Raw genomic sequence first — 22011 nt, forward strand, 5'->3', positions numbered from 1 at the left:
AGATAATGCATGTTCCAAAGGCAAATCAACAATTTTGGTCCAAAATTCCACTGCCAGGTTTAGTGCACCTATTAACACTGGGTACAAATTGCACAGATAGAACAACTAATAGTCAAGTGTTTTTATACTTAGATTGTAAGTTTTTCAGAGCAGGGACCATCTCTTTGTACAAGGCCTAGCACAATGGGGCCCTTATCCATGGTTGGAGATCTACATGTTACTGTAATCCAAAATAATATTAATAAAGAATTTCCGGATTAGATTTATTTGAGCACAGATCTAAACCAGATGCTCGGTACTTTAGAGGAAGTATAATTTTATTTTCATTTCTAAATTGTGGACATAATATTGAAGGAAGGAAAAGGACAAATTGCCTAGGAGGCTGTTGTCTTCTATACATAAAACAACATATCGGACATTCCATTCTTAGCAAACACAAGTATAAAGTGACCATTGGTCCAATTACATTTCAGTTGCACGCTAATTGAATACAATGCAACTTTGCAGAACAGAGCTTTAAACACATACATACAATTCCCTTCTCATGTGCTCCCACAACATGAATTACTACCGTTTAGGGTTGCCAACTTTCTACTTGAACAGAACCAAACAATCCAAACCCTGCCTTGCTCCGCCCCTTCTCTGAGGCCCTGCCCCTGTCCTGCCCCTTCTCTGAGGCTCTGCCCCTGCTCATTCCATCCCCTCTCCCTCTGTCAATCACTCTTCCCACCCTCACTCACTCGCTCATTTTCGCCTGGCTGGCTCAGGAGATTGGGGTGTGGGAAGGGATGAGGAGTGCAGGCTCTGGGATGGGGCCAGAAATGAGGAGTTCTGGGTGAGGGAGGGGGCTCCAGCCTGAGGCAGTGGGTTGGGATATGAGAGGGGTTGAGGGTTCTGGCTGGGGGTGCAGACTCTGGGGTGGGGCCAGTTATGAGGGGTTTGGGCTGCAGGTGGGGGCTCTGGGCTGGAAGGTGGAGCTGAGGGGTTCAAAGTATGGGAGGAGGCTCTGGGCTGAGGCAGGGGGTTGAGGTGTGGGAGGGTGTATGGGCTTGGGGCTGGGGGTACAGTTTCCGGGGTGGGGCCATAAATGAGGGGTTCAGGGTGCGGGAGGGGGCTCTGGGCTGCGGTAGGGACTTGGGGTGCGGGGTGAGGGCTCTGGTTGGGAGTGCAGGCTCTGGTGTGGGGATGGGGAGAAGGGATTTGGGGTGGAGGATGGAGCTCCAGGCTGGGGCTGAGGGGTTCAGAGTGCGGGAAGGGGCTCTGGGAAGGTGTAGAGGGTTGGAGTATGGGGGTGTATGAGGGCTCCGGTTGGGGGTGCATGTTGGGGATGGGGATGAGGGGCTTGGGGTGCAGGAAAGGGATCTGGGATGGGGCTGAGGGGTTCAGAGGGCAGGAGGGGGATCAGAGCTGGGGCAGGAGGCTGGGGCGTGGGAGGGGGTGAGCTTCCGGAAGCAGGCGAATGTCTCCGCTCCAGCTCTTATGCAGAAGCGTGGCCAGGCAGCTCTGCATGCTGCCTCATCTTCAGGTGCTGCCCCCGCAGCTCCCATTGGCCGGGAACCGCGGAGCCAGCGCTTGGGGTGGGGGCAGGGCGTGGAACCTCCTGACTGCCCCTACTGGTAGGAGGCAGAGGGGGGACATGCCGCTGCTTCTGGGAGGCACGCAGAGCCATGGCAGGCAGAGAGCCTGCCTTAGCTACACTGTGCCTTTGATTGGACTCTTAATGGCCTGGTCAGTGGCGCTGACTGGAGCCTCCAGGGTCCCGTATTGACCTGTCATTCTGGTCGAAATCCAGACACCTGGCAACCCTACCACTGTTGCACTACACAACTTTTCAGTGATCTAGTTCAAAACACTCCTGTCACAATTACTGAACATCTACATTAATTCTCAAACAGTAACTAAGCTTCTAACAGTGTGGTAACAGAGAGAACTATACTTACTTCCTTAAATAGTTACCTCCCCAAAAAACAGCAAAAGCACTTTATTTCTTCCTATTTAGCTCAGTCACCATGACTATCCACCCTCAGCTGTCTAACAATTATTGCTGAATATGCTGCATGGGTACTGGTCATTTCAAGAGACCTTAAACTGTTTAACCCTGGTGTGCTGAGCAGAGCTGGTTGATCTGTTTGCTACAAAGAACATTCGTTAAGAATATGACCTCCATTTTGGTTAGCAAATCATTTGTGAACTGTTTCTGATTTCTGCATATTCATTATTTGTAAGTATTCACCAAATAGTTTCTATGAAAAATTTTCAGCCTATTGATTACTTGCAAATTGTTCAATTAGTATATCTGGCTTTCAGCATGGGTGTTGTATGAATGATTGCCTAAGTTGCATGGTATTGTTGCTTTTCTCTGACTTGATGATTGAAAGGTTTTAAAATTAACTTCTGTAACAGGTTTTTGGATGAATAATCATGGCGACTACATTTTGGGAAACTCCTGGCATCTGCAAGCATTATCAGAAATTCCCAGCAGTCAACTAAATAGTTGCAAGTGGTGGATAACAAGACCTCACAAATCACATTGAACTGAACTAGGAAAAGCAATTTGCTAATCAGTGTGTTTGGTTTTTATGTCTTTCTGTTTAAGAATTTGACCAGGTTTCCACGTAGTGCACTCAGTAGACACTTCAGACTGGAGAGAATATTTGCTTTAGAAAATATTAAGGTTAGTCAACAAATATGTTTCTTTACTTTAAAAGAGAGAATAAAAAAATAAGAGCAAAAAAGTCATTGTAAACTCTCCGCTTGAGCTGATTTCATACACATATACCAGTTATCTATTCTGAAGAGCCGACCCATTACCACATTTGCTCTGTCTACTAGCTGCTACTTGTGTGTGGGCTGAATTTGTGGCATCTTTTACTACCAGAACATATTAGCTGCTGCTGTTTTGAACTGCTCTCTGCATGTTAGTCACCTTCAGGCTGCTGCCCCAGAAGTTGTGTCTGTGTAGCTGAATTTATTGCTTTGTACAACTGTAATTATGTACAGAAATGTGAGGGGGTTTTAAAGGCACAAGGTCCAAATTTCAGGGATGGATGGTGGATGTTAACTCTATTCAAAGTGATTAGATCAGAATGAGAAGAATTGAGGGAGAAATGGAAGTCCCATTTCCATTCTCCCCTTTGCTCTCTGAAACAGCTCTATTTCACTGGTCTAGTCCCTTGCTGGGAAAGAAAGCTCAATCAAGTGTCAATTTATAGTATGAGGCAATATGGCCCAGAATGAAATTGTGATTTTTTTCATGAAGTTTCACAGATTGTTGCTGTATTTTCCACACGGCCCTAGCTGACATCCAACTAGCTGGCCTCGGCAGGGGAGGAGACAGGAAAATGTGACAGAACATGAGTTCTGAAAAAGCAATATTACAAATGTAATATGTTCTGAGGGAGAGAATATCTGTTATCCTCCCTTCACACTCCTCTTTATCAGAGCCTTGTCTACAGTACATTACTTGTAATGCCCAGTGAGTGAAGCCCCACCAATGGTACCAACAATGGGTGCTACAGCATCAATGATACGCAGGCATTTTTACCACCTTCCCTGAGCAGGTCTAGATGACACAATTGGGGAAAAAATGCATGTGCCATCTCCAAACCACCCACCTCTGCCATTGCCACCACCAGTCAGTCTGCATCTGTTGGGAATAATTATGGGTAAGACAAAAATTCAAATGCAGACATAACCTAGATATGAACTAGTGGGGGGATAAAACCCATTCTTCCACCAATACTAAATGATGGCTAAACTTTGGCTTCGCTATGCCTGGTGGGATATTTGGAGGTTTAAGGTTATGTTCTGCTCTCAGTATTCTGGAGGAATGCCATGGAAGTCAATGGAGTGACCCAGAGTATGTAAGAACAGAACTGGACCTGAATCTGTTACTGCAATAATAATATAGCTTTCTGTGTTGGATAAAATAGAATATGTCTCTGGGCCCCAGCATGATGTAATACAAATGCATTGTGTAAAAGAACAGGCTTGTCACATAGCTATGTCCACTGGCCATGGTAGTGACAAAGATTGGGTTAGATGATAAGAGGGCTTTCTCTCTGTTTCAAACACCTGGTGGTCACAGCTCAATGAAAACACAAGGAGAGAAAACCCCATGTTTTCTCAGTCTCAAGACCAGTGAAGCAGGAAGCTGGAGTCGCTTTAGCTAAAGCAGAGTTATCATTGTGGTTAGCATGAACTCTTGAAGGGCCGTGTGTCTGAGTGAGGGGGCAAACATGTTGTCTGCAGGGGGTTGTCTCGTATATACAGAATTCCACAGGAAATATTTACTGTCTTTAATATTCAGTACACTGAATTATATTTAAATTGTTGTGTTCCCTATGTCACTTTCTGGTGATATGGAGATTTCTCTTGGGACAATAAGAAGGCTCTGTGCATGGGTTGATATTAAGGTGACCAGATAGTTCTTCACACGTGCTGGGGCAGGGGGTGGGGAGTAATTAGCACCTATATAAGAAAAAGCCCCGAATATCGGGATTGTCCCTATAACATTGGGACATCTGATCACCATAGATGATGTTGCACCATTTAATTCAGCCCATGCAACTAAGAGTTTTTGCTTGAGTCTTAAAGTAATTGGGCAAAATTCCACTGTCAATTAGAACTTGCAAGTTTGTTGAAGCCTATAGGGTAGCACTCATTAACTGGTAGCAGAATTAGCTCCTCTAATTGAACCTGGTCAGTTCTATTTAGAAATGATGTCTCCTTCTCTTTCATCTCAGTTTCATGTCATCTGACATTACCAATTCTAGACACCAATGGCCAAGGAAAATTACAAACAGGGTTTCAGCTCCCTGTGACTGGATGGACAGAATATTCATTATCCTCTCCCAAAAGTGCTCTCATATTTATACATTCTTACTGTATTTATTGGAAGCAAGACTAGTAGAAATTCTTATCTGCTTTGTTTCTTGCCTGCTTTGTTTTTCCTCCAAGTATCTATGAAAACTGGAAATAGAATTATGACATCACGGGTACCAAAGAAGTATAACCAGGTAGAGAGGGAAAGTGATTTTTATTCCAGACTATTTAAACCTTTGTTTTACTGTCACATCTATTAAATACAAATGCCCTGCCACAGCTTAAGAAAGAGTCTCTTTGGTAGAGAGCACTGCCTCTTCAGAGAAGGTTTGAACGTGTTACGGTTGATTTCCTCTCAGGGATAGCTGTGCAATACTGAGCTTGAGCCCAGTGGGTGTGGAATTCTGAGCAAAGGGCCGTATTCTGATCTGTTACCCCAGTGTAAATCCATTGACTTCAGTGGAGTTACTGTGGATTTACACCAGTGTATCTGAGAACAGAATTTGGCTCACAATGAGGTTCAGACCTTATTTTAGTAAGTACTAACTTTAGGAAGAGGTTAGCTAGATTCTATTTCAAAACTTCTACAATTTTGCATACCTGTTTCAAGTGATGGGGGCAAAAAGCCTAATCTTTTACATTTATAAATAAAGCCCTCTGCCTATTGTAGAGACCCTGAGAGCGTCAGTAACTTCCTTCCTGGCTGAGATGATATTTTAGAGACATTCATTTGGACTATGAGGTCAGTAACAAGGGGCTCTCCTCCTGCACTATCTCTGCTGCAGCCACATGTACAGATTCTGAAGAGACATGAAGTCACACAGGAGCTGCTGGTCTGTCCTGCTGTTCCTCGGTAAGTACGGGAAGGGGAGGGAGCTGAAAACACCTCACTGGAAATGTCCTAACTTGAACTTGACAAATAGGCTCTGCATCATTTCTAAATTGTAATCAGCACTTACATAGTTTCACATCATGTGAGGAAAAGGGAACTGGTTGGTACTGTCTAAAAAGGTTTTCTGTTTGTATTTGATTTAATTGAATAGCCTGTAATGGTTTGATTATATTGATCAGTTCAGCCTTGGGGACACAGTGAGAATGCAAGGTGCAGCATTTGTTAAGGTTTTATTGTAAAAGCCTCTTTTCTGAATGGGTTAATTTGCTGTTAACTATTACAACATACCTTATCTTATTTCCCTGTAGATTAGTATGAACGCTGTTTGAACCCCTCTGATTTCTGTTGGTTTGGAGCTCACACACTGTGGGCTGGGTTCACGGCATTTGTCAGAGGTCTGTAACACACACGTTTGCTGAGAGGATGAAGTTTGATTAACTTGAACTTCCAAGGAGAAGCCCCCACTCCTTCCCTCCAGCACCTCCTAGCCCAGTCTCTTCTTTCTTCCTTTTGATGTCTTTGGAAGGGAGTGATCCATTCCCCACTAACCTAGTCCTAAGCGACCTCCTCCATCTCCCTGGTGGGGTCTTCAGGGTTTAACCAAGGGGTCTCTGCACCAAGCAAGGTCCTTGGGACCAGATTGGTATAAGCTATTACATCTCCAAGTCCTTAAAGTGTCTTCTGAGAGGCAGGATTCAGCTGCATTTCTCCCTCCCTCTTTCTCTCAGTGCAGGTGCCAAGAGAGTATCCCATCAACCCTTATTCTTTTTATTAAATGAGTAAAAACTAAACATTTTTGAGAGCTCTTTGGGTTATTTTAAGAGAGCCTATTTCCCAAAATGATGAAACCACATTTCTTGCTATTACGGTCATGGCCTGCCCATTGTTGGTTCATTTGTTGCAACCCTGGAATCAACTTTATTCTGAGAGATTTCATGGGACCAACCATCTCCTCACATGCACATACACAATTTCCACCGACTTCAGTTGGAGCAGCCCCAGGTGTCTCCGGGATATGAGCATAACCCTGGAGATTTGTTGTTCAGCATGAACCAAGGTTACTGCCTTCTCCTCACATGCAGATTTCATTGTGTCCAAATTTGCACCCCAGTGTACTGCTGGAAAGCAGTGTTCTTGGAGCTACAATATTGATGATGTAACCATGATTGTATTGGAATATAATAAAACATGACACATGCAGCTAGAGTTTACCTCAGTGTGCCTAGTTTTGGTGTAGTTTTTAACACTGCATATTTTGCTGTCTTTAACAATAGCATTAGGTTATTATTTTCCTACAGACACTATGAATTATTATAAGGGGGAAGTTTTCTCTGGTGCCAGGTTCAGGTGATTTGCTGATCTCTTTCGGTATGTTTTCTGCAGGTTTCTCCCACACTCTTCTCATTGACATTCCTCAGGATTCAGTCAATGGAACTGTCAGTCATTCTGTCCTTCTGCCCATCTCCTATAGGCTCCAGGGGCCATTTCTCTCTTCTCTGTCCATTCAGTGGAATTTCAGTAACACCCCTGATCTACTCACCGTCTACACAGCGACTAACTGTTCTGTCAGCGCTGAGGGGATTCCCACCTGCTGCTCTGGACATAATTATATACATCCCAAATACCAAGGCCGGACTGTATTTTTCCCTGAAAATGCTTCTCTGCTCCTTCAGAACCTGCAGCTCAATGACAGCGGAGTCTACAGAGTCACCTTCAAAGTACCACAGCAAACCAGACACATCACATTAAATGTATCTGAATCTCACCTGAACCATGGAAATGCAGATGGTGGTATGTATGTAACTTACAATGCACACAGCACTTAGGAAGTCTGTCCCTCCATTGGTAACAGTGACAAGCAGTCCCCTCCAATGTGCATCATTTTGTGCTTATATACATTAAACCACATCTACTATATCGTTACCCAAGTATCTAATTTAGCTAAATCTTTCTTCAGTTCTTTAGTCTTCTCTAATCGTGACTAAACTAAATATCTTGTATCGTCTGCTAATTTGGCCACTCACTTCACAGTTCACTCCCTTCTCTAAATCATTAATACATAAACATCGGTCCTGGTGTGGATCCTTCAGGCACTACCCAAGCAGATGCCATCTTTCTGCCTTGAATGTTTGGAGTGTGCCTAGTATATATTGGACACTTCCATTAATATTATTAACCATCTATATTACATACTGAAGAGTTGTGCTTGCACTTTCTTTATTTTATTTTTTAACCAGTTTCCAATATATGGCAGAACTTTATCTCTCACCCCTTCATTATTTAATTGCCATAATAGTCTCTTGTGAAGGACTTTACAAAGGATTTTGGAAACTACAAGTAAATAATAGCAAATATTATTTTACTGAGGCCCTGGGAGAATTCTAGCAGAGTCGAGAGGCATATGTTCCTTCCCAGATGCCAAACTGACTGGTTTCTACCAGATCATGTTAATTGTATCAAAGGTAATTTCATCATAGAGCAGGTGCTGCCTCAGTTTCCCCTTACTCATTAGGGTAGTGTAGTCCTTTGGCCAAACCCCAAAGTTCCTTCCTGACTGTGATAAAAGCAAGAGTCCAAACAAACAAAACTGAGTTACTTCCAGCACCCTGTGATGTAGACTCATAAACAGCTATTGATCTCTTCAGGTTTCATCCAGTCTCTAGTTTTCTAGCCCAAAACAAACCTTTCTCAAGTTACTTTACCAAATCCCTCTAGTCCCCCCCTCCAAGTTTTTCCTAAACTCTTATTGGGCCTTTGCTTGGAGAAACCAATAACAGGTTTTATTTCCTTCAGGTAGAGACAATCACAATAGAGCCTGATTCTTCCCTGGTCTCTCTCTTACTAGAGCAAAAGAAGCTATTTTATATTCCTGCCCCTTTATCCAGCATACATTGCTGCCCGGTCTACTATTCTCAGTCCCTTTGGATTAGAAGTCCCAGGATGCCTCAGTCTTGGGATCAGGAACAGGGACCAGGAGACCAGGAATTGAGAACCAGAACTGGAACAGGGCTAAAGTTGGACCTTGAACCCCTTTCATAGGACCAGCTCACCTGATGGCATTCATCTAGGTGTCTTATAACATTCTATAGTTATCAATTCCATCCGCTTACCTGATACTGAAGTGAGGCTCATTTAACTGTAACTTACAGGATCATCTGTATTGCATCTTTTAAAATGGTACAAAATTGGCTATCTTCTGTTCCTCTGAGTTGTAGTAATAATATTTAGCATTTATTAATAAGTACATTAATAAATACTTTCCATTGCTCAATAGCTCATTTAATAATACAATTAGTTGGCTTTAATCATATGATTTTTAGTAACTCAGCTAAAGATCTTTTAGATCTTTTAGAACTCTTGGATGAACGCTAATCAGTCCTGATGACTTTTTTCCTCTTTATCTTATCAATGTGTTCCAGCACCTCTTTTGACACCTCAGTCTTTGACAGTGCTTCTATTTTATTACCTGAAATGAGTGTAGGTGAAATCCTGTCCCCATTGGGATCCTGTCAGTGGGTCCAGGATAGGTATCTCCCCAACATACACAGTGGGGAAGACTGATGCAAAGTAGTCATCTAGGCCAAAAGTTTCAAGAATGTTTTCATTAATTTTGGATGCCTTCATTTTGGGTACCCAACCTGGGGATTCTTAGGGCCTGATTATCAGGGGTACTGAGTACCCACAATTTGCAATTTCAAGTGCCTGTGAGAATTGGGTCTTAAGCAGTGTTGCCAACCCTTGTGATTTTATTGCAAATCTCATGATATCTGGTGCTTATCTGAAAGCTCCAGCTCCTGGAGTCATGTGAGGATCTCAGCTTTACTTTAAACAAAGAAATTTCTTTCACCCATACTACTTGTGGAGAATACTTGAAGAGATGAATCCTAAAGGATCAAAAGCCAGAAGGGAAATAAAGATTTCAAATCTATTTTTTTAAATCTCATCATTTTAAAGCCAATTTCGTTATTTTTTTCTGGCCTGAGTCATGAATTTTGAACACTTGGGGTTGGTAATAGTGTTTAAAGTCTCACAAATAGGGAGCATAAAAACTGAAATGCCCACAATCAGAGGACACTTTGAAAATCTAGGTCTGAGCTTTTCTACAATATCCTTAGGCTAGCATCTGATTCTCTCAGTCTTCATACACCAAACACACTTACATAATTTGGTGCAGTTTCTTTTTATGACTTTGGCTAATTGTTCGTCATATTCCTTTTTAATCCCCCCTCATTTCTACTTTACAATTTATCAACTTTAGCTCCTGGTCCTTTTGACTTGTTTCGCTTGGATTGGACTTTTGAAGTACACCATTCCTGCTTGAATATTCACTGATTCCCTGACACTTGACCATTTTTTCTTGACTTCCGTTTTCCTTGTTTTATTTATTGGTATAGATGCCTCTCTTATTTGATTAGCCTCTGGGCTGATTCTAGGTATTTTAAACTCTTCACATTTATCTTTAATTACTTTTTAATTGGCATCCTCTTCTTTTTTTTTTTAAAATCCCCCTTTCTAAAGTTTAGTGTGACAGGGCTAGTTTTTGATATTTTCCCCTCCCACATGGATGTTGAACTCAATTATATTTTAAGTATTATTATATTACACAGTTGCTCAACTATCGCTAATTCTGAAACTAGCTCCAGTGTCTCAATTGAGACTCAAGCGAGAATAGCCTCTCCTCTTGTGCGCTGTAGAACTAGCTACTCCAAGAAGTAATGTTATGTGGCATTGAGAAATTGCTTCTGCAAACTGTCTCTCAACATGTCATTTGCTTAGATGATATGCAGTTTGCCAAAGTGGCATCTTTGATCTACTTTGTTGATCTGCCAATTGCTATCATTAACGTTGTCAAGGCTGCTTCCCCACTTTGAACTTTAGGGTACAAATGTGGGGGCCTGCATGAAAACTTCTAAGCTTAACTACCAGCTTAGATCTGGTCCGCTGCCACCACTCCCAAATGCTAATTACCTTCCCTGGGTAGCCTTGAGAGACTCTTCACCAATTCCCTGGTGAATACAGATCCAAACCCCTTGGATCTTAAAACAAGAAGAAATTAACCATCCCCCTCCTTTCTACCACCAACTCCTGGTGGATCAAGATCCAACCCCCTTGGATCTTAAAAACAAGGAAAAATCAATCAGGTTCTTAAAAAGAAGGCTTTTAATTAAAGAAAAAGGTAAAAATCATCTCTGTAAAATCAGGGTGGAAAATAACTTTACAGGGTAATCAAACTTAACGAGCCCAGAGGAATCCCCTCTAGCCTTAGGTTCAAAGTTACAGCAAACAGAGATAAACACTCTAGCAAAAAGGTACATTTACAAGTTGAGAAAACAAAGATAAAAACTAACACACCTTGCCTGGCTGTTTACTTACAAGTTGGAAATATGAGAGATTTGTTCAGAAAGATTTGGAGAGCCTGGATTGATGTCTGGTCCCTCTCAGTCCCAAGAGCGAACAACCCCCAAAACAAAGAGCACAAACAAAACCCTTCCCCCCACCAAGATTTGAAAGTATCTTGTCCCCTTATTGGTCCTTTGGGTCAGATGTCAGCCAGGTTACCTGAGCTTCTTAACCCTTTACAGGTAAAAGGATTTTGGAGTCTCTGGCCAGGAGGGATTTTATAGTACTGTACACAGGAGGGCTGTTACCCTTCCCTTTATAGTTATGACAAACGTGGTTGGAAGGCCAGTAGTATAATCCTTTCATTTGGGATTCATAGCCAGGCACGTGTTACCGAATGCTTCTATCCCCTCAGAAATGCTATTTCTTTAGATTCTACTGGAATCTTTTAGGTACAGGGCTACTGCTCCCACCTTCATAATCAAATCTGTTCTTCCTGTATAGTATATTCCCATGTATTACAGTATCCCTTTGGTTGTGGTCATCCCACTGTGTTTCTGGGAACACTACTAGGTCTTTTCCCATTGTTTTAGAGTGTTCTCCTCCAACAAAGTAGCCTGAAATTTTATATATTAAACATAGGATTAATCAAGGTAGATTCTGAATCTACTCACACAGTTAATCGCACCCAAGGTATTATCACCGTAGAGGTGAACATCAGGAAGGGACTGACCACACCCTTATCCTGTTCCAACTCTCTCTTCCTCCAGGCTGAGATCAGAATTTTACCACAATCCCATTAGAGGAAAGGTGCAACCATACAAACCCCCATTCTTAGAATTCATGGATCTAGAGGATTTCCACTTCTTCTGGTTGGAGAGGTGTTTGTCTGTGGGTCTGTCTACACTCTAAGTGGAGGTGTGATTGTAGCATGGGCAAACATACCTGTGATATCTTTAATCTATCTAGCAGGGGTACCAACAGTGTACATGTGGCGGCACAGGCTAGCAACTTGAGTGTGTACTCAGAATCCTCGGTGGGTTTGTGCCACCATGTCCTCACCATTATTGTTACACATGCTACTCTATTAAAACTAGCATGGGTATGCCTAACTGTGCTACAATCACACCTTCTCTTGCAATGTAGACATACCCTATGAGCCCAGTCTGTCAATGGTCTGGTCAAACACTAAACTATCTTCTATTGACACATTGGTCCTAAATGTCCCTATCCTCTCAATTACCCGCACAGATTGTCATGGCTTACTAATAAACAGTGACCAATGAAATGTGAGAACAGGAGGCTTGATCACCAGTGGTGGAAGATCCACATGGAATTTGATCAACTCTGATGTAAGGAATATTTGATCCTAGACCATGATTGGGAAGGAAACAGGGACCTTTCTTCTCTAAAGCAATAGCACCTGGCAAATTTTGGCCAAAAGAACAGTTCTAGACAATGACCATCTATCCAGACTGCCTTGTGTCTACCATAGACCTGAGCATCTGCTGCTGTGAGGAGGTCCCCTCATATTTTGCAGGGAAAACTGCACATATCCTAGACAGCCTCTCACCCCTTGAGTTTTTACTTTGAATTTTGTGTTCAAATGAAACATCAATTCAAAACCATCACATTTAATTTGGTTTCGCATCAGAGCCATGTGGAATTTTGCATGATTTCAGTGCAAAGCCATAAGTCAGCCTAGGTTTTCTGGAAAGGTATATGCACCTTCTGAGGACCCAAGTCTGAGTTTCCAGGTTCTAACAAAATCCAAAAATAGCTGAGTTTTGTGTGGTTTCAAATTTCATTACAAACATTTTGCACAGTGCCAATACTGAATCAAACTGATTAGTACTGAATGTAAATCTTTTTCCGCTCAGTATGATTTCAAAAGGCTTTTAAACTTTAAAAGATGAATTCATCTTCTTTTGATAAAACTGGATGTAGGTCCAGACTGCAAAATTTTAATCTGGATCCCAACTTCCCCAGTATTTGAAATTGTTTGGATTTGGGTTTTTGATTTGGCCCACTATTTGGAGAGTACCCAACATTTGGGGATATTCGTATGTATAGTTTAGTTTCAGGATCATCTCTAGATAAAAGTAAATTAAGTCTAAGGGTAGCTGGATGGTTCTCCTTCTCAGGCCATGTCTACGCTACAAAATTAAGTCAAGGTAACTTACTTCTGCGTACAGCCACTGCAGTAATTACATCACTTGTGTGTGTCTACACTTTGCTCCTTGTGTTGGCAGTGCGCATCCTCACCAGGAGCACTTGTATTGATAGTGTCAGTGTGGGGCATTGTGGGATGGCTCCTTAAAGCCAGTAACAGTCGATGTAAGTAACTCAGTGTCTACACTGACACTGCATCGACCTAATTACGTTGACTTTGACGCTATGCCTCTCATGGAGGTGGAGTTATTAAGTCAGTGTAGTGGGGCAGTTACGTCAGCAAGAGTGAAATTTGAGTGTAGACACTTCAATAGTTATGTCAATATAAGCTGCCTTGTGTTGGCCTTACCTAACTCTAGTGTAGAGTTAGACCAGGCATCAGTTTTGTTGTTGTAACAAGTAAAAACCAAAATAAAACATAGAAGTAAAAATCGTGTGTGGCTGTTACACAACAATGGAAAGTAAATATATGGAATCCAGACAATGTGTAATACTTATCTTCTCTGAGGCACAATAATGCTCAAGAACGCCTCCTCACTTCCTGTATCATATTGCTGTGTGCCATTCATTAATGCAGACTTGCTTGTGCCAGCTAAGGTCAAAGTTCTATTCTTAGTTCTCAAAACTTTCACTGATCAAGTTGAAAATTTCAAGGAGTGGTGTCTGATCAAAGGTTACTTGTTTTGGAACGACTGAGCAAAAATAGTTCAGCAATTTTGAAAATGGAAAAATATATTTTCTTCATGATTAAAAGTTTCTTACAGCCTACTTTTAATAGCTCTGGTGCCAAAAGAGTTAGGGATAGAAAGCTGACATTGGCAGGGAGCTAGTGCTCATTGAGGACAAATGCTTTTAAACATGCTAGTGAACATTGGGTTTAATTCATTGGAGTTATAGTCCTTTGGAAATTACATTTTGTGCATGCATAGAATGAACAGCATGATTTTTAGCACTGTTTGGCAGTCATCTGAATAAAGGAAAGATTCACTACTGTACTCAGGGAATGACACAGAGCGCTAGGGTCTGATTCTCCGAGCATGTGCTGTGAAGTGCTTACTGCTCTGAACTTCCACTTAGAGCTGGATGAACGTCTTCAGACAAACAATTTTTTTTATCAAAAATGACATTTGCGTCGACCAAAAACTATTTGCAAATTTGATACGAATTCGCTGAATAGTTTCAGCCAGAACAAAATAAACAAATAAAATGCTGGGGGGCGAGGGGGAGGAGGCTAAATTCACAAAACAGCTGGAGGAGGAGGAGTTGCTACTGCTTACCTTATAACCTTTAGCCCAGTGGTTAGGGCACTCATTGAGACGTGGGAGACCCAAGCTTGAATCCTTGTTTTAGACCACAGATGTGAATGCAGATCTCCCCTCTCCCTGGAGAGGCCCTGACTTCCAGGCTACAGACTAGTCTGGGGTGACACTCTCTTCTGTTGAAGCTGTTCCACTTCGTGTTAAATACTTGTATGGTCTCTGGGCCAGAAAGCAAGAGAGAGAATGACTCTTGCACTCACCTGGAAGGGGGGTGACATGAGTTCAAGACTCTGCTCCAATGAATAGTCAATACAGAGTCCAACAGCTTCAGCAGGGGGGTTTGAGACCCTCACCCCAGAATAGCAATAGTCTGGTGGTTAGGGCACTCAGTTAGGGGGGAACTGTTGGGTTCAAATCCCTGCTCCAAAGTGGGGATATGAACTTGAGTCTCTGCCGTCCTAAGTGAGTGCCTTCACCACTGGGCTTGAAGTCCTAATGTGAGCAGCTTTTTCTTACCCATAAACTGAGAAATCAATTGTTTGTTCACCTGAATCCCTCTGCCTGTGTCTCCTAAGCATGCAGTGAATGAGGCAGGGCTCTGCACAAGCCCTTGTGTCACTCAGTGCACATCTTTCAAGGTGTAGTGGGAGCAAGGGCTCCACAGCTGCATAGTCATCCAGGTAGCAAGTGCTGAGAGACACTTATGCCAGTGGTTCTCAACCAGGGATATGTGTACCCCTGGGGTTATGCAGAGGTCTTCCAGGGGGTGTACATCAAGTCATCTAGCTATTTGCCTAGTTTTATAACAGGCTACAGAAAAAGCACTAGCAAAGTCAGTACAAATTAAAATTTCATGCAATGATTGTTTATACTGCTCCATATATTTTACACTGAAATATAAGTACAATATTTATGTCTGATTTTGTAAGCAGGTTGTTTTTAAGTGAGGTAAGACTTGGGGGTACACAAGACTAATCAGACTCCTGAAAGGGGTACAGTAGTCTGGAAAGGTTGAAAACCACTGACTTATACTGTCCGAGCACTGCTGCCTTAGTTCAGCACAATCCTGTAATTTACCAAGACCGTCTCTGAGAAATATACATTAGCCATTATAGTTATTTCCTTATAAAATACTCTAACAACTTATTTTCTTTTATATGTCAGGAACAAGAAAAGAAACTAATCAACATCCAGACCTTCTCCTTGGACTTCAGATCACTGGAGGCTTCAGTTTCCTCCTGCTCTTTCTGTTGCTGTTCTTCTGCTGCAGATGGCATAAGGGTGAGTGGTTTGCTCGTACACCTCACTCACTGCTGTTGGTGCTTCAGATTCTTCAAAATTACTTTTTAATGAATAAATCCAAGTGACCCTGACTGGCTTCTAGGAAGTCCGTGTGCTGCCCTCCCAGCCAGAGTGAAGCCCTCCCATGACACTATGCCCTGAAATGTGCAGGATGCTCCTGATCCATTATGAAACCATGTGGAAGTTGTCGCAAGACAACTAAAGGGACTTGGATTTATTTAGGGTTCTCTGACACAGTGTCAGGATAGAGATTCACAGCATGACTCCATGGCATTTGTACATAAAGACATTGTGCTGGTGCCATGCAACATTGTCTCCATGTTGTGACTCAAGATGCAAACTTTTGCGTGTTTGTAGCTCAGTATCAGGGCATTGCAACAATATATTGTCCCATATCCCAACTAATCATAGGTGATGTCTCTAGTGCAATATGGAGTCTTTGAGGTTGGAGGGATGGAAAGTTGTGAGCAACACTTTAGGACCTCACCCAAAAGGAAATGTCACAGGGAGACACCAGTATTTTGGAGGGATATGTACCTAAAATACTATAGTTAGTTCAAATGATTAAACCTAAAGGCCTGATTCTCCTCTCACTTACACCAGTGGAAATCGGGAGAAATGCCACTGAAATCATTGTGGACATACCAAAATTGGTGTTAGTGAGGAGAGAATCGGCCCCACACTCTTTAGATACCTTGCAATGGATCTTTCAAGAATGTGAGGTTAATTATTTGCAAATAACTTTTGCTCCCAGAACACGCACACAGAGAAATCTCTAACTCAAAGGCAAAAATCCATTTCTCTTTGTGTCACTGATGGATGTCTTTGGTTTCAAAAGCACAGTGCGACTATTGATTACAAGAATTAACAGATCTTCATAGATGCAAGTGATTTAACTGAATGTCCACTGTCCCTGTAAAATATTAACTATTCAAATAACTTTCACAGGTACAATTCAGCAGAGGAGGACAAGAATCATAAAGCAAAAAGAAGAGGTACTGTAAAACAATAAAACACGGGGATCTGGTCTCCACACATAATATGGAGATATACCTACCTCATAGAACTAGAAGGGACCTTGAAAGGTCATCGAGTCCAGTCCCCTGCCTTCACAGCAGGAAGCAAATTTGGGAGAATATTTAAGAAAAGCAAACAAATATAAGCATTAACACCAGAAACCTGGTTCTATAAGTGACATGATCCATGTATCCAATCAAGAATTTTGAATACTTGTAACAAGCTTTTTGCAAACAATCTGCACACCCAGAATTACTTCCGAACAATATACATCATTCACAGGACATAATAGAAGAAGACAATTTCTAAAATGATTAAAGCTGAAATATATGCTCTAAAACTAACTACGGTGATTAGTAATAAATATAGGTTGCATTAGTGAGATATTTCAACTTTTTATGTGCTTAAATGATCAGCTGTACATTTTTATTTAGATTTTGGGGAATAACAAAAACTGCTAACTATGCAAATACATAATCATACGTCTGTAAATGTGAAATTCAAATACAACAAAACTCTGAAATGATGACATGATGACAAAATGGGGTACAATAACTCCTCACAGCTCCAGCTTCCTCTGCTGCTCTTCTAATGCAGTATCAGCCCCAGTGCAGTCCGCTAGCCTGACTCTTCCATGTTGCCAGCTCCTTTTACATGACTGTAGGCTCTTCCTTGCAATGAATGTGACCAGCAGCCACCTCTCCATGGTATTGATAGCAACATTTTGGGACTCTGAGCTAACATTATGACAACAAAGCTCATTACAGAGATTGAAACACCAAGAACTGAGCAAATGCAGCTCAAATTTACTAACCATAGTAAATGAAAACCGCATCATTCCCTGCAAGATACTAGACTCTGACCCCAATGGACTGCAAAGGGACCTGTGGCCTTTGATTTGCCCCTTTCTATAAGTCATTCTTGGCCTCTTTCCACAACTACAGAAGAAGTTTAGTTGGATGTTCTCCTTTATGATCATTCAAATCCCCTCTTCTTGTTGTTCTACCCATCCCCTACTACACACAGAAACCTCTGACCATTCTGCATACAAGCAGAACTATTTTCATTTTGGGTATCCACAGATTATCTCATTCACAAAAATTAGATAATTGCACTCTGCCTCTTTCACTTATCTTCTGCCTCTCTCTCCTATCTATCGAGGAATTTATATCATTGCATATATCACTCCTGAGCTGTGCTCATTGCTACTGGAAATTATAGAGCTATTTTTTAATTGAGCTGGGAGAGAGAGAGAGAGAGACAAATGATAGGCTGCTGTCAGGATGTCCCTAACTAGTAATGCCTATTTTCCGTACAGTACTAACTGGGACATGATTCTGCAACCCTTGTGCACAATGGCTAGACTGGGGAAGTAGGTGGTTTAAAGCATCTTAAACACCACTTACCATTTAGTGTAGACTGGGTTTAACACATTTAAAACACTAGTGGGAAGCTAATGGTTGACCATCAACACAAAGCATATTTTTAAATATGCTAAACCCTGTTTACATTAACATGTTGGTTAACACATTCTAAACCATGACCTGTTTTCCTAGTATCGACATGCCCACTGAATAGTACTTACAACATCTGCAAGCCTCATACTGTATTGTATGATGTGAGTGCTGAGACATAGGAGGATTGACATCGACCATTAGCACTCCTCCCTCCCCCAGACATGGTGGCAGATACTGGAGGGTGGGCCTTTGGGGAAGAGGAGCACTTGAGTTTTGTGCAGGCTATTAAAACCTGGCTGCTGAAACTGTGGGTTTTGTGGCCCTGGAGGCCTCGTCAGCAAACCGTGCAGCGTTCTCCTCCCAGCTGGCTGGCCAGAGCGAGCATGAGCCCACAGGGGCTGAGCTCTGACATTGCTCCAAAATCATTAACTGGTTTATTTCAGCATTTCTCTGAGTGAGCAAAAGTAAATTCACTAGAGAAGGACACAGATATGAATGGGAATTAGCATTTGTAAAAGGGAAGGAGAGTTGTTAATCTGAGAGGGAGGTCAAATCTGTTCCTAATGGTGGTGATCATAGATTATTATTTAGTATTTCTATCATGGTAGCACCTATTGGCTATCCAGGCCAGGACCCCATTTGCCAGGCAGTATGTAAAAACTCCCTATTAGCTCTCTCAGCATTACAGGAGTTCTCCTTCTCAGTCTTTCTGACTCTGAACATGTTCCTCTGCAGGGACGTTCTTGCAGCCCTGACATTGGTCGTTCTGGGTGGTTATTTCCCCTTGCTGAGGGTCAGCGTGGTTTCATCATTTTCTTTCAGCAATAGCAAGGGTTGCTATAGCTCTGCAAGGTGTGGTTTTCTGTGCTTCTTCTACATAAACTGGTGATGCCTGTCTTTGCAAGACTAAGTTGTCTGCTGCTGGGGATGGAGGAACCAACTCACTTTAAAACCAAAGTTACATGAATGTCCACGTACATGCTAAACAGAAACTTGTATAAAGCTGAGATCAGTGTGGATACTGGGTCCCGTGTATGTCACCACCTCTATCTCCCAGCTCTCTCTGTCTGTCCTTCCCTCTTCCCATTCCTTACCTCCCACCAAGCTCTGCATGGCTGACTCTCATCCTTCCCACTACTACTCCTTTCCTCCCTGTGACACTCACTACAAACAAAAGCTCAGACTGTTCCACTGACTCACGTACAAACAGGCCCATGACTAGAGCTGTGTGAACGGCTCAACGTGAGTCACAAATGAGCTTAACCTCAGTCCTGACCTCAGACTGCCTCAGCCAATCAGCACTGCTCTGTTCTAATTGTGGTAGCTTCTGTGAACTCTCCATAAAAGGCTTTTTGCAAATATTTACCTCTCTCTGGGTATTTGTGTTCTGCACCGATCTGCTGTGCAAGGCATGACCCGAGTTTGGGTCAGGTCTTTAGGGATAGGTCCATGGGGAAAGCACATGGGAGAAAGATCATGTTATTTCTACCATGTGATTTGAGCAATGTCCCTGACTGGCTGAGCCTGTTTTCCATATATTGATTGGTCCAGGGCCCCAGATCACAGTACTTTTGCAGTATGTCACAATGTCAGTCTTGGCCTCTGTAAACTTAATTTGTCCCTTATTTTATTGTTTTCAATTGCAGTCAGTAGTTCCCGGCCCAACTTTAAGCTCAAGGGAGGAGGATGGAGAAGGAACAGCTGCTGAACCAATTGTTGCTCCTTAATGTTATGTGATAAAGAAATATAAATAGATAAATATATAGTAGATATATAAATATAAAAAGAAAATTCTTTTTAATTAAGACTGATCCCCAAGAACAAGTTTCTTAACTCAGTGTTGGGGGGGGGGTTGTTTGTGTTTATCTAGGTCCCAAATCATGAGGAGTCTCACATGGAAAGTTCGTTACCAATGACGGTATCAACAATTTATGCAAGGATTGGAGAAGATGCTGGGCAGAGGCAGCGCAGATCAGAGTCACAGACTGAATATGCCTTTTTAAGCTTCTCTTCACAGCAGCTGTAACCCCAACGTGCACAGTTGGTTTTAGGCATGATCAGCACATGCAGTTACTCTGGGAGCCACACAGTTCAAGAGCTCTGCTGTAAATAATCAAATTATCCTATTTAATGGGAACAGTACATAATGGCAATATTGTTTAGATGGTTTTTCCAGACTTCCGAGCTTTTCAGAAGAGTGTATTTTACACATGTAAATGGATGATGGATTAAATCCAAAGTGTCTTTGTGAACTCAGGATTCATCTGTTTTAGGTGCAGCTTGAGGCACGGAAGCCTGTAGATTATCATTATTGACTCTTCGTAGTGGGGTAGAGCCTGGATGCCCCAGTCAGGGATCAGGATACCATTGTGCCAAGCAGTGTACACACACAACCTTAAGATGGTTCCAGCCCCAAAGCATGTGGGACATCTTAAGCACTAATATGGGTTCCACTGACAGGTACCCTATGTGTCCCTGCTCCACTAGCTCTCTGGGTGGATAGGATATATAGTATGTGTTGCGTTTGGAGCCACCAGGTGGTATCCAGAATAAGAAACTTACTGTACCTAGTTCTAGGCTCTGCTGTCATCTATGTGCTCTGTGAAGATCCTAGAATGAGCTGCTCTTTATTCATTCTAAAGTTATTTTGAAAACACTGAGTGAAGATAAAAAGAACTGGGTGAGTGGGGTGTGGAATTGCTACTTATCTGAGGAAGGAAGGATCTTCCTTTTGCAACTGTTTAAATGTCCATAAGCTCCCCGTAATTTGGGAGCCTGGCAATGTAACAAAGAATTTTAGATTATTTTTAAAGTAAGTTTCTTTCCCTTTTACTGTGAAGATACCCTTCGTACATTAAACCAATATAACCTGATTGCTAGTTCTGAATATTTGTTATTTATTTTTCCTGGCATCACAACCTCTTCATGGTTCATTCTGTAGTCAAAAAGACCTGGCTTTGGGGATCCATGAAAACTGTGGCAACAAAACCCTCCATTTTGGTTCAACCCACATGGAAAAATTTTGGGTTGAAATTACCCAAAACATTTTGGTGAGAGTCAGTTCAAAATAAAACTGTGTTTCCCTGTTGTGGCTCATTGTGTTACGGGAGTCATAGTTCGGGTGCCCATTTTCTTCTATGGGCTGAGCTCCCTCGTCAGGGCCAGCTCTAGGCACCAGCATTCCAAGCCCTGTCCCTGGTCACACTACCTCTCCCATGAGGCAACAGTCTTCCCAGTCACTGAATGCTGTGCTGCATCATGGGACTCAGATGGCTGCAGGTACATCATGGAGATGTAGTCCAACCAGGGAGTCTGGCCCATTAGGGAGGTTGGCGGCATCGGGCAGCCTGAATTACAGCTTCAATGAAACAATGAAGCACAATGCACCACAATAGGGGAACTGACTGAAATGAAGGAGTGGGTGGGTGAGATTATGTGGCCTGCATTGTGCAGGAGGTCAGACTAGATGATCATAATGGTCCCTTCTGACCTTAAAGTCTATGATTCTATGAAGTGTTTTCAGTCAGTTGAGCAAAGCAAAAGGAAATGTTTCAATTTGGGAATGTTGAAATATTTCTTTTCAATTGACAATGTCAAAATGGAAAAAAAAATCATTCTGCACAAACTTTGGGACAAAAACAATCTTGAAATACTGAAATTTCCTGGGGTGCAGAAAATGCTGATCTTTGCCCAGCTCTGCAGATAAATGTATGGCTCTGGAAAGTTTAAGGAGAGTGCCCTCCTGTGT

At 42.2% G+C, this 22011-nt stretch overlaps 1 protein-coding gene across 5 annotated transcripts in view; it reads left to right on the forward strand.

The window, feature by feature from the left end:
• Positions 1-21136, forward strand: part of LOC128842827 (uncharacterized) — a 35801-nt gene extending 14665 nt beyond the window's left edge. Inside the window, exons 1-7 of one of the 5 annotated variants that reach the window (XM_054039026.1) lie at positions 2119-2221; positions 2597-2674; positions 5495-5677; positions 7100-7507; positions 15652-15768; positions 16738-16784; positions 20134-21136. In XM_054039026.1, the coding sequence (XP_053895001.1) occupies positions 5635-5677; positions 7100-7507; positions 15652-15768; positions 16738-16784; positions 20134-20289 (771 nt within the window). In that variant the 5' untranslated portion in view covers positions 2119-2221; positions 2597-2674; positions 5495-5634 and the 3' untranslated portion in view covers positions 20290-21136. Of the gene's footprint in view, positions 1-2118; positions 2222-2536; positions 2675-5494; positions 5678-7099; positions 7508-15651; positions 15769-16737; positions 16785-20133 lie in introns of those variants that run through there. The other 4 variants (XR_008446128.1, XR_008446130.1, XM_054039025.1 and 1 more) reach the window with 4 other exon arrangements.
• Positions 21137-22011: the final 875 nt, after the last annotated feature.

Source organism: Malaclemys terrapin, chromosome 9 (assembly GCF_027887155.1).
Source record: "Malaclemys terrapin pileata isolate rMalTer1 chromosome 9, rMalTer1.hap1, whole genome shotgun sequence".
NCBI lineage: Eukaryota > Metazoa > Chordata > Testudines > Emydidae > Malaclemys > Malaclemys terrapin.